This window comes from Crinia signifera, chromosome 7, assembly GCF_055691185.1.
Source record: "Crinia signifera chromosome 7, ASM5569118v1, whole genome shotgun sequence".
Lineage (NCBI taxonomy): Eukaryota > Metazoa > Chordata > Amphibia > Anura > Myobatrachidae > Crinia > Crinia signifera.
In genome coordinates, this window is record NC_139223.1 from 44,721,885 (window position 1) to 44,734,367 (window position 12,483).

The 12,483-nt window shown below is 44.0% G+C and overlaps 1 protein-coding gene across 3 annotated transcripts in view; it reads right to left on the reverse strand.

Moving 5' to 3' along the window:
- Positions 1-12,483, reverse strand: part of TTYH3 (tweety family member 3) — a 97,602-nt gene that overhangs the window by 28,345 nt on the left and 56,774 nt on the right. For all 3 annotated transcript variants that reach the window (XM_083152958.1, XM_083152959.1, XM_083152960.1), the window contains exons 6-7: positions 7,080-7,152; positions 2,057-2,132 (exon numbers count right to left, since the gene is read on the reverse strand). In XM_083152958.1, coding sequence (XP_083009084.1) covers positions 2,057-2,132; positions 7,080-7,152 — 149 coding nt within the window. The remainder of the gene's footprint in view (positions 1-2,056; positions 2,133-7,079; positions 7,153-12,483) is intronic.

The window sequence follows — 12,483 nt, forward strand, 5'->3', positions numbered from 1 at the left end:
CCAGGTTCCAGGTCACCCGGCAGGTGCACAAATTATTCACTGACACATTTTAAAAGAGCCACAGGTGGGGCTAATTACTTCACTTGTGATTCTGTTTGGAGACCTGGAAAACGTGATTTGTTGGGGGGTCCTGAGGACCGAGGTTGAGAACCACTGCTGTAGGAGATACTTTTGATCAGGTCTGCTTATTACTCTAGCGCGTGCGTGCGCACACACACACACACACACACACACATACTTGTATAAGCCATACATGAACAGCGGATCTTTTAGTTAGAAGTGTTCTTTCCAGGCCGCCGCCAGCCACATATTCAGAGCCAATCAAACACAGTACAATAAAATGCCAGTGGACTTTGTATGTTCTACACAGCTGTCCTCTATCATCTGGAGAACCCTGAACAATTGGCTCTAAGATGAAGCACAGAGGAGCTTCATGATGTCCGCAGTCAGCGTCTATATAGAAGACTAACGCCTTTCTTTCTCATGTCCTAGGATGTGCCATAGATTGTAACACAGGCATAAAAGCAGCGATCACCCCGGCTCTAATCTCCGTGCACCGCTGAGGCAGCGAGCAAACTTGGACATAATAACCCCAAGAGATGAGGGGGGTGGGGGGGTGCTGGTCTGTAGTGATAATACGGAAACACTACTAAGCGCCGTCTGTGACGCACAGAGTGCAGAAACTGGCAAGACCATTTCTCCCACATAAGGCCGGAACATCGCATGTCCTTTTTCTTTCCATCATCTGAAAAGTAATTACTGAGTATTGAAGTTTAGTGTGATTCCAGGATCTTCTGCAAACTGCAGGCTCTGATATATCAAACCCTTGTGCTGATCTTAAGACGTTTACGCGGCGTGCTATTATATAAGAAACAACAGGCCTTACAGATAAAGGCTATAACCTTACCAAGTGGCAGAGAATTGGGAGGGGGTGCATTATCTGGAGAAGTTTCCCATAACAAAAATATACTGTACATTCTATAAAATGACAGGTTGGAGCTGACTGGTTCTCTCTTACCCTCTAATGGACGTATCCCTTTAAACCCAGGTGACCCCAAGCATCAGCCGGTGTAATCAGTGGTAATGTAGGCTGGGGAGTAGCTGTACTATATGCCCAAAGGGAGAGGTTTAAAAAAGGTGTGTGGTGGGGAGGAGAGAACAGCCAGCGATAAATCTGTGACGCCTTCAGTGCTGCAACGTCCATAGTGGTTAATGGCGGGCCAGACCATGGAGCTTTGATTCAGGCCCTAACCCCCCCCCCCCCATCGTCCGAGCCCCTCTGCAGGGCTGCAAACGGATGTGTAGGGGTACACATCCGCTCGCTAGCACTCGCACAGAGGAAAAATCATTTGATGGTTACTTATTATCTAATGATTTCTCCTCCTGTCTCCAGTGCTCGCAGTCACCATGTGACCCCAGGAGTCACTCGGCGGCTGCTGGGTTCTTAGAGAATTCGGTGCGGACACCAACATCATCCACCCACCCCGAGCAGGCTCACTGGAGCTTGCCCAGTGTTTACCGTTTTGGTGGGCACACCCATGATTACTTATAAGCCCTCATTTGATAATAGCCAATATAATGGATTTATTTAAAAAAAAAAAAAGCCACTAACTGTGACATGTTCTTTTATTATGAATACATATTTACTAAGTAGGACAGTTACAGGGGCAGTATCTGCATGTCCTATCCATTTACACTCTATTTAAGATGGACTATAGTACAGTACAGTGGATATTTTGCAGTTATTGGTACATTTTGGGCTGACAGTAATATCACAGGCATCAATGTGCCGCCCCCAAACATGTGCCTCACGTGCCTAATGGGAAATTCGGCTCTGGGTCCACCCCAGAATGCCCCCTGCCTGTCACTCAGGCTGTGAGTACCTTGGCGAAAGGAAAAGTTGCCGAAGGCACTCGCAGCCGGTTCCTGCACATGCGCATTGGCGACTATGCGCAGTGGCAAACCATCGGTCCGGGTGCGAAATCGGACCTACTGCGAGGTGATGGTGCTGGAGAGTTCCAAGCTACCATATAACATCACATAAGAGAAATCTCACCTGTATTCAGGACAGATTGTTCTTCTACCACTTTGGTGACAAATGAGTTGGGATCCACACAGAAGTCGCTGGAGCCCTGCGCAGAGAGAGAGAGAAACAGTATAACAGAATATAAAAAACAGACAAAAGTAACTGTACTAAATGGGCGCACAAAATACATAAAATAACACAAAAATATGGTTTAGGTGCCAGGGATAATTTGAACAAATTTAGGGTATTTGAGGGTGTATGGATCATTGGATAGACACCAACAAGATAGACGAGCATTAGGTTGATACCACGTGGTCACTTTTTTTTTTTACTCGAATGTTGACATGGACAATGAACGTAGCACCGTGTCCCCTCGCATGGCTCGTAAGTGCTCGGCACACTATTTTATTCTCCCACCACACCCTAGTGGATGGTAAGGCACGAAACACCGCCTGATTGCAAATGTCGGCTCCAAAAAAAAAAAAGGTGAAAAACCCCATGTCGACTTTTTGACTGTCAAACTCCCCCATGTTGATCTAATGCTTGTGTTGCCCTACTCGCAAAGACTCAATATTAGATTTAATACTCACAAATGGTGACAGGATATCAGACATATATGTGGGTGAGAACCTGGGATCCAGTGATCATCAAGCAGTATGGTTTAGTATCAAGGCAGGGTCCAACTCCAGTCACACAAAAACTAAGGTGTTGGATTTTAGGAAGGCTGACTTTGCAAAAATGGGGAGATGTTTAAGCGACTCATTAGCGGATTGGATGAACTTGAAAGGAGTGCAGGAGAGGTGGAGAAAATTAAAAAGTGCAATACTAAAGGCAACGGACCTTTGTATCAAAAGGGTTAAGAAAAGTACCAGGAAAAGGAAGCCAGTGTGGTTAACTAAAAAGGTATCAACAAGTGTAAAAGCAAAAAAGATGGTCTTTAGGACATACAAGCAGACTCAAAATAATAATGACAAAGAAGTGTATCTTGCCAGACGCAAAGAGGCTAAGAAAGTGATCAGGCATGCCAAGGCACAAGCTGAGGAGAAAATGGCTCAGTCGGTAGATAAAGGAAACAAAACTTTTTTTAAGTATATAAGTGAAAGGAGAAAATCAAATGGAGGAATAATAAGACTGCGGACAGACACTGAGAATTTGGTGGAGGGAGACAAGGCAATTGCAGATCATCTAAATAATTACTTTTGCTCTGTATTCACTATAGAAGGAGAAGGGAAGGGACCACAGTTAAGTTGCAAGGACATTCATAAAAATAAGGTAGATGGAGGTACATTTACTAGGGAGAAAGTCCTAACAGAACTTTCAAGACTGAAAGTGGATAAATCAATGGGGCCAGAAGGAGTGCATCCAAAGATACTAAAAGATGTGTTGGTAGCGCCATTAACAGATTTATTCAACCAGTCACTAGATACAGGTGCAGTTCCAGAGGACTGGAGAAAAGCAAATGTAGTTCCACTGCACAAAAGCGGAAGCAAAGAAGAAGCAAGTAACTACGGACCAGTGAGCCTTACATCAGTAGTAGGGAAAATAATGGAAACACTATTAAAAGAAAGAATAGTGGAACATCTTAAATTAAACAACTTACAGGATCCAAAACAGCATGGTTTTACTGCAGGGAGATCATGCCAAACAAGTCTCATTGACTTTTTTGACTCCGTGACCAAAATACTAGATGAAGGGGGGGCTGTAGATGTGGCATATCTAGACTTTAGTAAGGCATTTGACACTGTCCCACATCGCAGGCTGCTAAATAAACTTGAAAGTGTGGGATTGGATTATAAAACAATTAAATGGATAAGAACCTGGTTGCAGGATAGGAAACAGACAGTTGTCGTAAATGGAGTGCATTCTATGGAGGGACATGTTACCAGTGGAGTACCCCAGGGATCTGTACTTGGACCAGTGCTCTTTAATATCTTTGTTAGTGACATTGCAAATGGTATTGAAGGGAAAGTATGCCTTTTTGCAGATGATACAAAGATATGCAACAGAGTAGACACACCAGGATGGGTAAATCAAATGACTGATGTTCTAAGTAAACTTGAGAATTGGTCAAGAGAATGGCAACTACAGTTTAATGCTAAAAAATGCAAAATTATGCACTTGGGACTCAAAAACCCAAAGGCTCAATATAGTATCAAGGGTACTATAATGGAAACTACTGAGGTGGAAAGAGATCTAGGAGTCACTATTTCAAGTGACTTAAAGGCACGGAGGCAATGTAACAAAGCAATGAGGAAGGCTAGTCAGATGCTTGGTTGCATAGGGAGAGGAATCAGTAGCAGAAAAAAAGACGTAATAATGCCACTTTATAGGTCATTGGTACAACCTCATCTGGAATACTGTGTCCAGTTCTGGAGACCATATCTTCAGAAGGATATAAATACATTGGAGAGTGTACAAAGAAGGGCAACTAAAATGGTTCATGGCCTACATCACAAAACTTACCTGGATAGACTAAAAGATCTTAACATGTATAGTTTGGAGCAGAGAAGGGAAAGGACATGATAGAAATCTTCAAATATATCAAGGGTTTTAACATAGTACAGGTGGGAAATTTTCTTCAAAGGAAAACAAGTAATAAAACACGAGGACATGCACTGAAACTGGAGGGAGGTAGGTTCAGGGGAAATGTTAGAAAGAATTACTTCACAGAAAGGGTAGTGGATAAGTGGAATAGCCTCCCATCAGAGGTGGTAGAGGCCAAGACAGTAGAACAATTTAAACATGCTTGGGATAGGCATATGAATATCCTTACAAAGAAATAAGGATTAAAAAGGGTTGAGTTTACCTGAAGGGTAAAAAAGGGGCAGACTAGATGGGCCAAATGTTTCTAACCCATGTCGACCTAGTGACCGTATCCCATTTGAGGACATTGAGCCCAAAAATGAAAGTAGTTTTTTTTAAAAACTGTTTTTAGATAATTACTAGGGATCCTAGCCGTACCATGTGCATAAAAGAATGGAGTATGGGTCATAGGGTCAACATTCACATTGGGTCGACCACTGAAGTGGTGTTGGCTGGTGATGAATTACCCACCACTGATGCTCTGTAGCAGGTTATGAGACTGCACTACACACGCATTGGGCTTATCTCATGTAGAACAGGCACACCAATTTTATTATAAAAAACCTAGGGTTCATGTGATATAACTGAAGTCCTATGACAAAACCAATGTTAGGGCAAAGTACTAACATGGGAGGCTATGACTGCCGAAGCTGCACAAGCATTATACTGTACATCACATTGCTAGCTGGCTAGCAGATACTTCTCTGTGGGGTAGATGTATGAAGCAGTGATAAGGGAGGAGAAGTGGTCCATGGCAACCAATCAGCTGCTCTGTATAATTTTATAGTATGCAAATCATAGATGTTACTTCAGTGCTGATTGGTTGCCATGGGCCACTTCACCTCCCTTATCACCGCTTAATACATCTACACCTATGATCCGTAGCTGCTCTGGTAACCGAGGTGGTTTTTAACAGTGCCCATTAACTGGTGTGTTGAGACTGGTGTGTAATGACCAGTTGATACATGAAAAAAAAGTAGACATGGTCTAGGTCGACATTGACAAAAGTTTGACAAGCAAAATGTTGACATGTTAGTGATCAACATGAATTTTTCATGATTTAAAAGAAAAAAAAAAACCTGACTTGTTCTTACTTTATGGGCATAGAGTTAGGTTATAATAGTGCACTTGAAGCATGGCAAGCGCAGCGAGCCATACAAAGGATTACTGTTGCCTAATGATACACCTCTCTAACTTTTGTTGCAGGAATCCTGTCCAAATAAGCAATATAAATACTCACATGTACGATCAAGCCTGCTGACATGGGACTCTGTGTGGTACAGAAGATCTACAGCAGTGGTAGCCAACGCCAGTCCTCGAGAGCTACCAACAGGTCACATTTTCCAGACAACCTAGCTGCTGCACAGGTGCACTCATTACTGACTAACACATTTTAAAAGATCCACAGGTGGAGCTAATTACTTCACTTGTGATTCTGTGAGGAGACCTGGAATACATTAACTGTTGGTAGCTCTGGAGGACTGGAGTTGGCTACCCCGGATTTACAGTATTTACGTCAAGTCAATAGGTCAACACTAAATAGTCAACGTTCATTAGGTTGACGGTACAAAAGGTCAACATGACAGTAGTCGAGAAGTTCATTTGCAGTTGTTGGGTTTAATTTTTCTATGTTTGGCAGCACTCTACTCAGCCGCCATCAGTAAAAATGTATTCCCTCAGGGTTCACTTCGACATCAACTGTGCGCAAGGCTACTATTACCATCCGGAGTCCACATTGATAGTAAAACAAACAGAACAATGTTAGCCTTTTGTACCTGTCAATCTATTTATGGTCTAACTGAACACTATAGATCAGGTCTGGTTAACCTGTGGCCCCCCAGCTGTTGTTAAACTACAGTACAAGTCCCAGCATGCCTTGCCACAGTTTTGCTATTACAGAATGCAAAAACGGTGACAATGCATGCTGGGATGTGTAGTTTCACAACAGCTGGAGAGCCAGGTGGGCCAGGCTTGCTATAGATCTATTATCTGGATACCTATGGGACCATAGCAACAAGTCTTACTGTGGTTTTGTAGGACACTTAAGCCCCCATACACACTAAGTGACAGGGGCTAGGGCCAAAATAGCTCACAATATTGGCCGTGGGTCCTGATATTGCGTGTTCATACTGAAGGATATCAGGACCTGCTGAACAGGGAGCGGGAGAGTGAGCGTGCATCATTAACGATATTGAGTATACACACTAGGTGATATTGTGAATAAGGGATCAGATTAGATCCCTCTCTGATGGAAATGTGGAAAGAAGCCCATTAGGTTTTTATTTAGTAACGCCGTCATAAAGACCAAGCTCCAGAATGTATCATATTCCTGGGCTTGGTACATTTCACTTTAACATTCCCAGACAGAGTGATGGCTGTCGAAGAGAAAATAATCCTTCCGATAGCCAGCGGAAGAGTTATTCTAAAACCAAGGGTCAGTACATGTGGGAATAGCTTCTACAGTACTTACCACGGCCACTGCAAGCTCCAGGCCCATGGATGCCCAGCTTATGATGAGAGCCAAGACGCCAAGGAAACACACACTGCCGAAACAGAAGAGCGAAAGATAGCACATTAGGAAGACAATATAATAAACCTAAGGCTTCTTCTGATAGGTCTATAGCAGAGCTTCCCCTAACTCCGCCATCACATTCCAGGACCAAGTATATCCAGGAGTCCAGATGGTTGAATCAAATGGACTGAAATATTAAGTCATCCTTGCTCAAGCATTGATAGCCTTAAAACTTGGCCTGTAATGGCCAAGATTTCAGAAACTGGAGTATGATGACAAAAACCACAAACAATTGCATTTCAACTGGTAAGGGCGTTAATAACATGGGGAACAAAAATACACACATATTTACTTATGTGGGGTCTTTTAACCTCCATATTATTATATAGGATGAGAACCAGTTTAGTTTATAGTTCCACAAAATAAAATACAAATCGTTATTTAAAAAATGAGCGGCACCAGGATCTAGAAACGAGGTTCCCAATCCGCAATGACCACACGTTCTGTCCTAGTGTAATGCAATAAGTAATCATTATCAATAAGTCCAGTATGTAACCAAGTGGTCTCTTTGCCGCAAATCTCCGTCACATCCCTTTACCTGAAACCAGGGGTTCCCAAACCTTTTTAAATCAAGGCGCCCTAGAGTATCAGACTTTTTTGCTAAATTTAGGGGGGGGGGGGGGGGCGGGTCATAAATTGGTGTAAATTGTGTTTCTATGCCATCTTTAGGGTCAGTTCTGTTATGTGGAACTGGATTGGCTTCCGTTTGTCCTCATAGTTTCTGATTGGCAGACTCAAGCACTGGTTTTGCCAATTACAGTCACCACAAATAATGTGAATGGATCCTGGATCACCAATCCAAGAACCATGACTCTGAACGGATGAAGAGAAAACAAAAAAGTATTTAAAAAATTCAGAAACTATAGCGAACACACGGAACAAAAAGTTAGTTAAAAAAAAAAAAAAAAGCACACAACTTTAACCCTTTTAGTCCAAAGTTTTTTTCAATTCAAAAACAAAGCTGATCAACAGTTACTGAGGCTGCACTGCACTGTGAGGAATGAAGCGCTGAAACACGCCTTTAATAAGTATTATAAAATAAAAAAATAAAAATGCTGAACATTTCCTCTAAAAGCTCAGTGTGGCTTTTGATCACTCAAGAACCACATAATGCATTTGTATAGGAGGGCTGGATATATTAGAGGCCATTGAAACCACCTCTGCTATAATTGAAGTCCACTCTAACATCACTCTATAAGAACATAGTGTCCAAATAACCTACACAGCAGGTTCCCGTACAATTAACCTATTATACTGATCAGTGACCAAGATAATACCTTCAAAACAAATGGTGAAAAGGTACCATTGCTGGCAGATTTCCTTACAGATACTGAAAAACGTTGACGTGGGAGGGCCTCAATAGCGCAGGTTTAATAGTAATCGGTTAGTGCAAGGAAAGCAAATCTGCCATTGCCTTTTCAGCCAGATGAGTCACACCTGCAGTACTTATTCATATACATATTGTTGTAGTGACAGTATGGGAACAGACTGCAGTGTTGTGCAGATTAAATAGCAGCATGTATGCATAAATGTATGTATGGGTGTATGAGTGGTCATTTCTGCAGATGTATAAGCACCAGCTAACACCTTTTTAAAAACCTCATACACACACACACACACACACAGCAAACAGAAAAGTAAAGCTGGCCATACATTAGGATGACCTGCGTACAGTCAAAGAGCGGTCGAACGAACGATCGCATGTGCTAAAAAGCACATACGATCGCTCGTTCGACTGCAATAAGAACCGTTGGAGGAGATGTGCAGCAAGTCTCATCTGTGGGCCGGCCTCACGACACACGGGAGTGCGCCTCGTGCGATCATGTGCACACAATCTGTCGCACGACCAGTCGAGATTGGATTGTAGGATCTCCTTCTGGTGCATGGAGGCCCTAACTTGGGGCCTGTTTCGGCCCCCATCTCCTCTGTGGCAGCGTTAATTTCCTATGATTTGTGGCTATTCCGGCAGGGATGGGGTAGGGTTAGAGATGCACGTTGCTTCATTTAGCACCACCCCGCACATTGCGGGATTTGCCATACTGGGGGGTGGGGCTTGATGACAGCTATATCAGGCCCCTCTCCTGGAAGTGCTGCTGACAGTCGCCCCTCCGGGCTTCTCCCAGAGAGGAGACTTTAAAAGTAGGCAACCCTCAGATATGGTAATGCAGCAGGAAGCGCCTGGTATACAGTACGTCAACACCGCCTGCAAGCAGGTGTGATCCAAGGACGCAGCACTGTTCACTTGCGACACTAAGGGCTGAATGAGTGACTCATGAGGTCATGCAGACGTCCGTCGCAGCTCTGTCCAAGAGGCGAGAAAATCGTAAGATAGAGACCCTGATCTTGGCACTCGCCTCCAACCTCCCCGATCCAAAACGGTTGCAGACTGTCAATCACTTCTCCAACGATGAAGGACCGATACTGTATACGCAGTACTGCTCAGGTGCATATGCAACGTACTTGGCGTCTCTTTTTCTGAAGCAGGACCTGAATCTGTCACTTAAAAGATTCTATGACTGTTTAGGGCCATGGCGTAGGAGGAGGAGTTAATAAGTGGGTAGATCTTTATTCATGCAAAAATAAAAAAAGCTGCAAAATACTGTATACCAGATCATCATAGAGTGTCAGGATACACACTGGATACAAGCCGTGTAATGACAGACAGCTGTTATCTCAAACTTGACTAGATTACAGAACTGGAAGCAGAGGATTTTCCTGTGCTGACCTAGGCAGGCTTTAGGTCTGAACATTTCCCAGAGTGCTGGGTTTCTGCCATTGTTGGGAAGAGATGCAGCATCAGCAGACCAAACCTCACCCACAAAGTACTAGGAAGGGCTGGTGTACGAACAGCAGTTCCTGGTCGATTACCTTATGTCCACTTTTTGAGCCAGAAGCATCAAGCTTCAAAAAGTGATAAAGTGGAGAGTGATAAACAACCAGTTCCTAAATGTCCCGACTGCCCGGACTCAGACAGCGGGGGGAGCGCAACAAAGCCCCTTGTGGGGTCGTTGCGCTCGCCACGCTGCGGGCACAGTGACTCACTGCACTCACCACCTATTCTATAGTCCCTCTATGGGGATCGTGGACCCCCATGAGGGATAATAGCAGGTGCCGTCGGGATCCCGAGTGTTGGGGTTTTAACAGCGGTGTAATGACTCGGAATCTCGACTGTCTGTCAGCCATCCGGCACCCTTTTCTCTTACTCATGTAAAAAAGTGTACCTGTGCAACTCAGACTGTAATTATAATGGTATGAATCATTTTTATTATTGCAGGATAAAATGTATTTGTTTTGTACTTTGTGTTATAGTGTTGTACTGTGAATAGCTGTAAAGAGTTGTATTATTTGTAGTGTTCCTACTAAAACAGGGGTCATGGAACTTTACCTTTTGCCTCAAAATATATGTAGATACCTCGACTTTACCCCCTTGATTTGAAAGAAAGGAAATCATATCATTGTAATACACACTGTACCCCCTAAAATTGATTGATGTACTGTACTAGCAGGATAGCTAGTACGGTACACAGCCTGGCAGCAATGATTATGATTACCATGTATGGCTGTGTGTGGTAATCATCATCAATGGCTGCCATTGATAATGTGACGTCCAGTCAAATATTAGTGCCACTATTTCAAGATGATATAGTGACAGTCTGTGCAATGTTTTTCCCCTAGACTAGAGATGGGTATACCTTGACAGGAGTCTATAACCAGACAAAGAAAGTAAGCGCTGCAGCAGCAGTACAGACTGCACACTGCCGAGATGGCGCAGCAACTAGTTGACTCTACTGAAGAAGCGGGCGGACTTGGAGGCGGGGCCCGGGGCATCACATAGGGAAGCATGTTATATACAAGGGCCTGAAGCACTGCACTGCGTCAGGTCCTTGTACACTACAGTACTGTAACACACAGCCGGGCATGCATATATAATCTATAAAAGTGAAGTGAAATTCCTGGGGGTAATGGATGGTCGCACTGCAGAGACACAGCCGGGCATGCATGGCCGTCCATTACCACCAGGAACTTCATTTTTACCCCATTTGGGGTCATTTACCCCTGTTCCCTGACCACTGTACTAAAAACTTTTATCAAAAATGTACATGTCAGGACATGTCACATATGACTCTTGTGTACAGATGGAGCGTGTCTCATCTTTGGCTGGCGCTTGCCAGGTCCCTTGCGCCGGCGATAGAGACTGGGTTTCCAGTCACCGGGGGGACGGGAACTCTGTCCGTCTCTGCTTCAGGGAGACGGACAGGGTTAGGGGTAAGGGTGCGGCAAGGAGGCGGGGACCCGGGGCGACCGTCGGCGAGGACCCGGGGGGAGCCCCATTGTAAGGCGGTTGGCGGGGGATGGCGGCTGGCGAATCTTCCGCCATCCCCTGCAAAGATGGGCCACGCTCCATCTGTATGTCATTAGGTCAAGTCAAAATGACAACTTGGTCTGATTATTGACATGGGCGTCATGGTATAAATACTGCAAAAATGCTATACTGACAACCCCACTATCGACATGATGATGTCAACATTGCCAGCCTGACGACACTGGGAATGCAGGCTTAACATGTGAAATGGCAACATGTCATACCATACCCACTTAATTATGCTAGCTGCCATGTCCTACAATGATCTCAAAGAGAGAAATGGTAACACTTGTTTGTAATGAGTGATAATCCACTCAGTGTACATTGCTGCGTTATGTTGGAGCTTCGCTTCATAATTAAAAAAAATTATAATAAATAAAAGATTACGCCCATATTATGCAAGCCTTACCTCTGTGACCTCTAGTCATGCTAAACACCAGGTATTGTGGCTGTTCGTACCTACCTGAGGGGGTAGGTTACAGGAAGGGTAAGTTGTAGGGGGGGGGGGGGGGGGGATTAGAATACTTCCACTCGGGACTGCCTGCCGTCTGACCACCCGCATCCCAGTACCATCCCGTTAGTATCTGTTACCCATTTTACATTTACTGGAAAGTCGGTAAGTTACAATAGTCTTCCTGATATAACAGGTAAAGGCAGCGAGATCCAGGAATCAGAGTTATTACAAGGATCAGTCCTTCATCTAGATATGAACGTGAACCTGAATCTTTTACTCCTCTTCTTTCCTTTACTTTGTGGGAAAGTTTCCAATCACACTTTTTGACTTCTGTAACCTGCAAGCAGAATATGCCTCTTGCAGGCACCCGGGACGGAACAAAAGAATGAAGACACTTCAAAGTACAGCTGTGTAGTCACTGAATTAATAATGAGGATTAGACACTTTCAAGAGCTTTGAGCTCAAAGCCAAGTTGAAAAATTCCC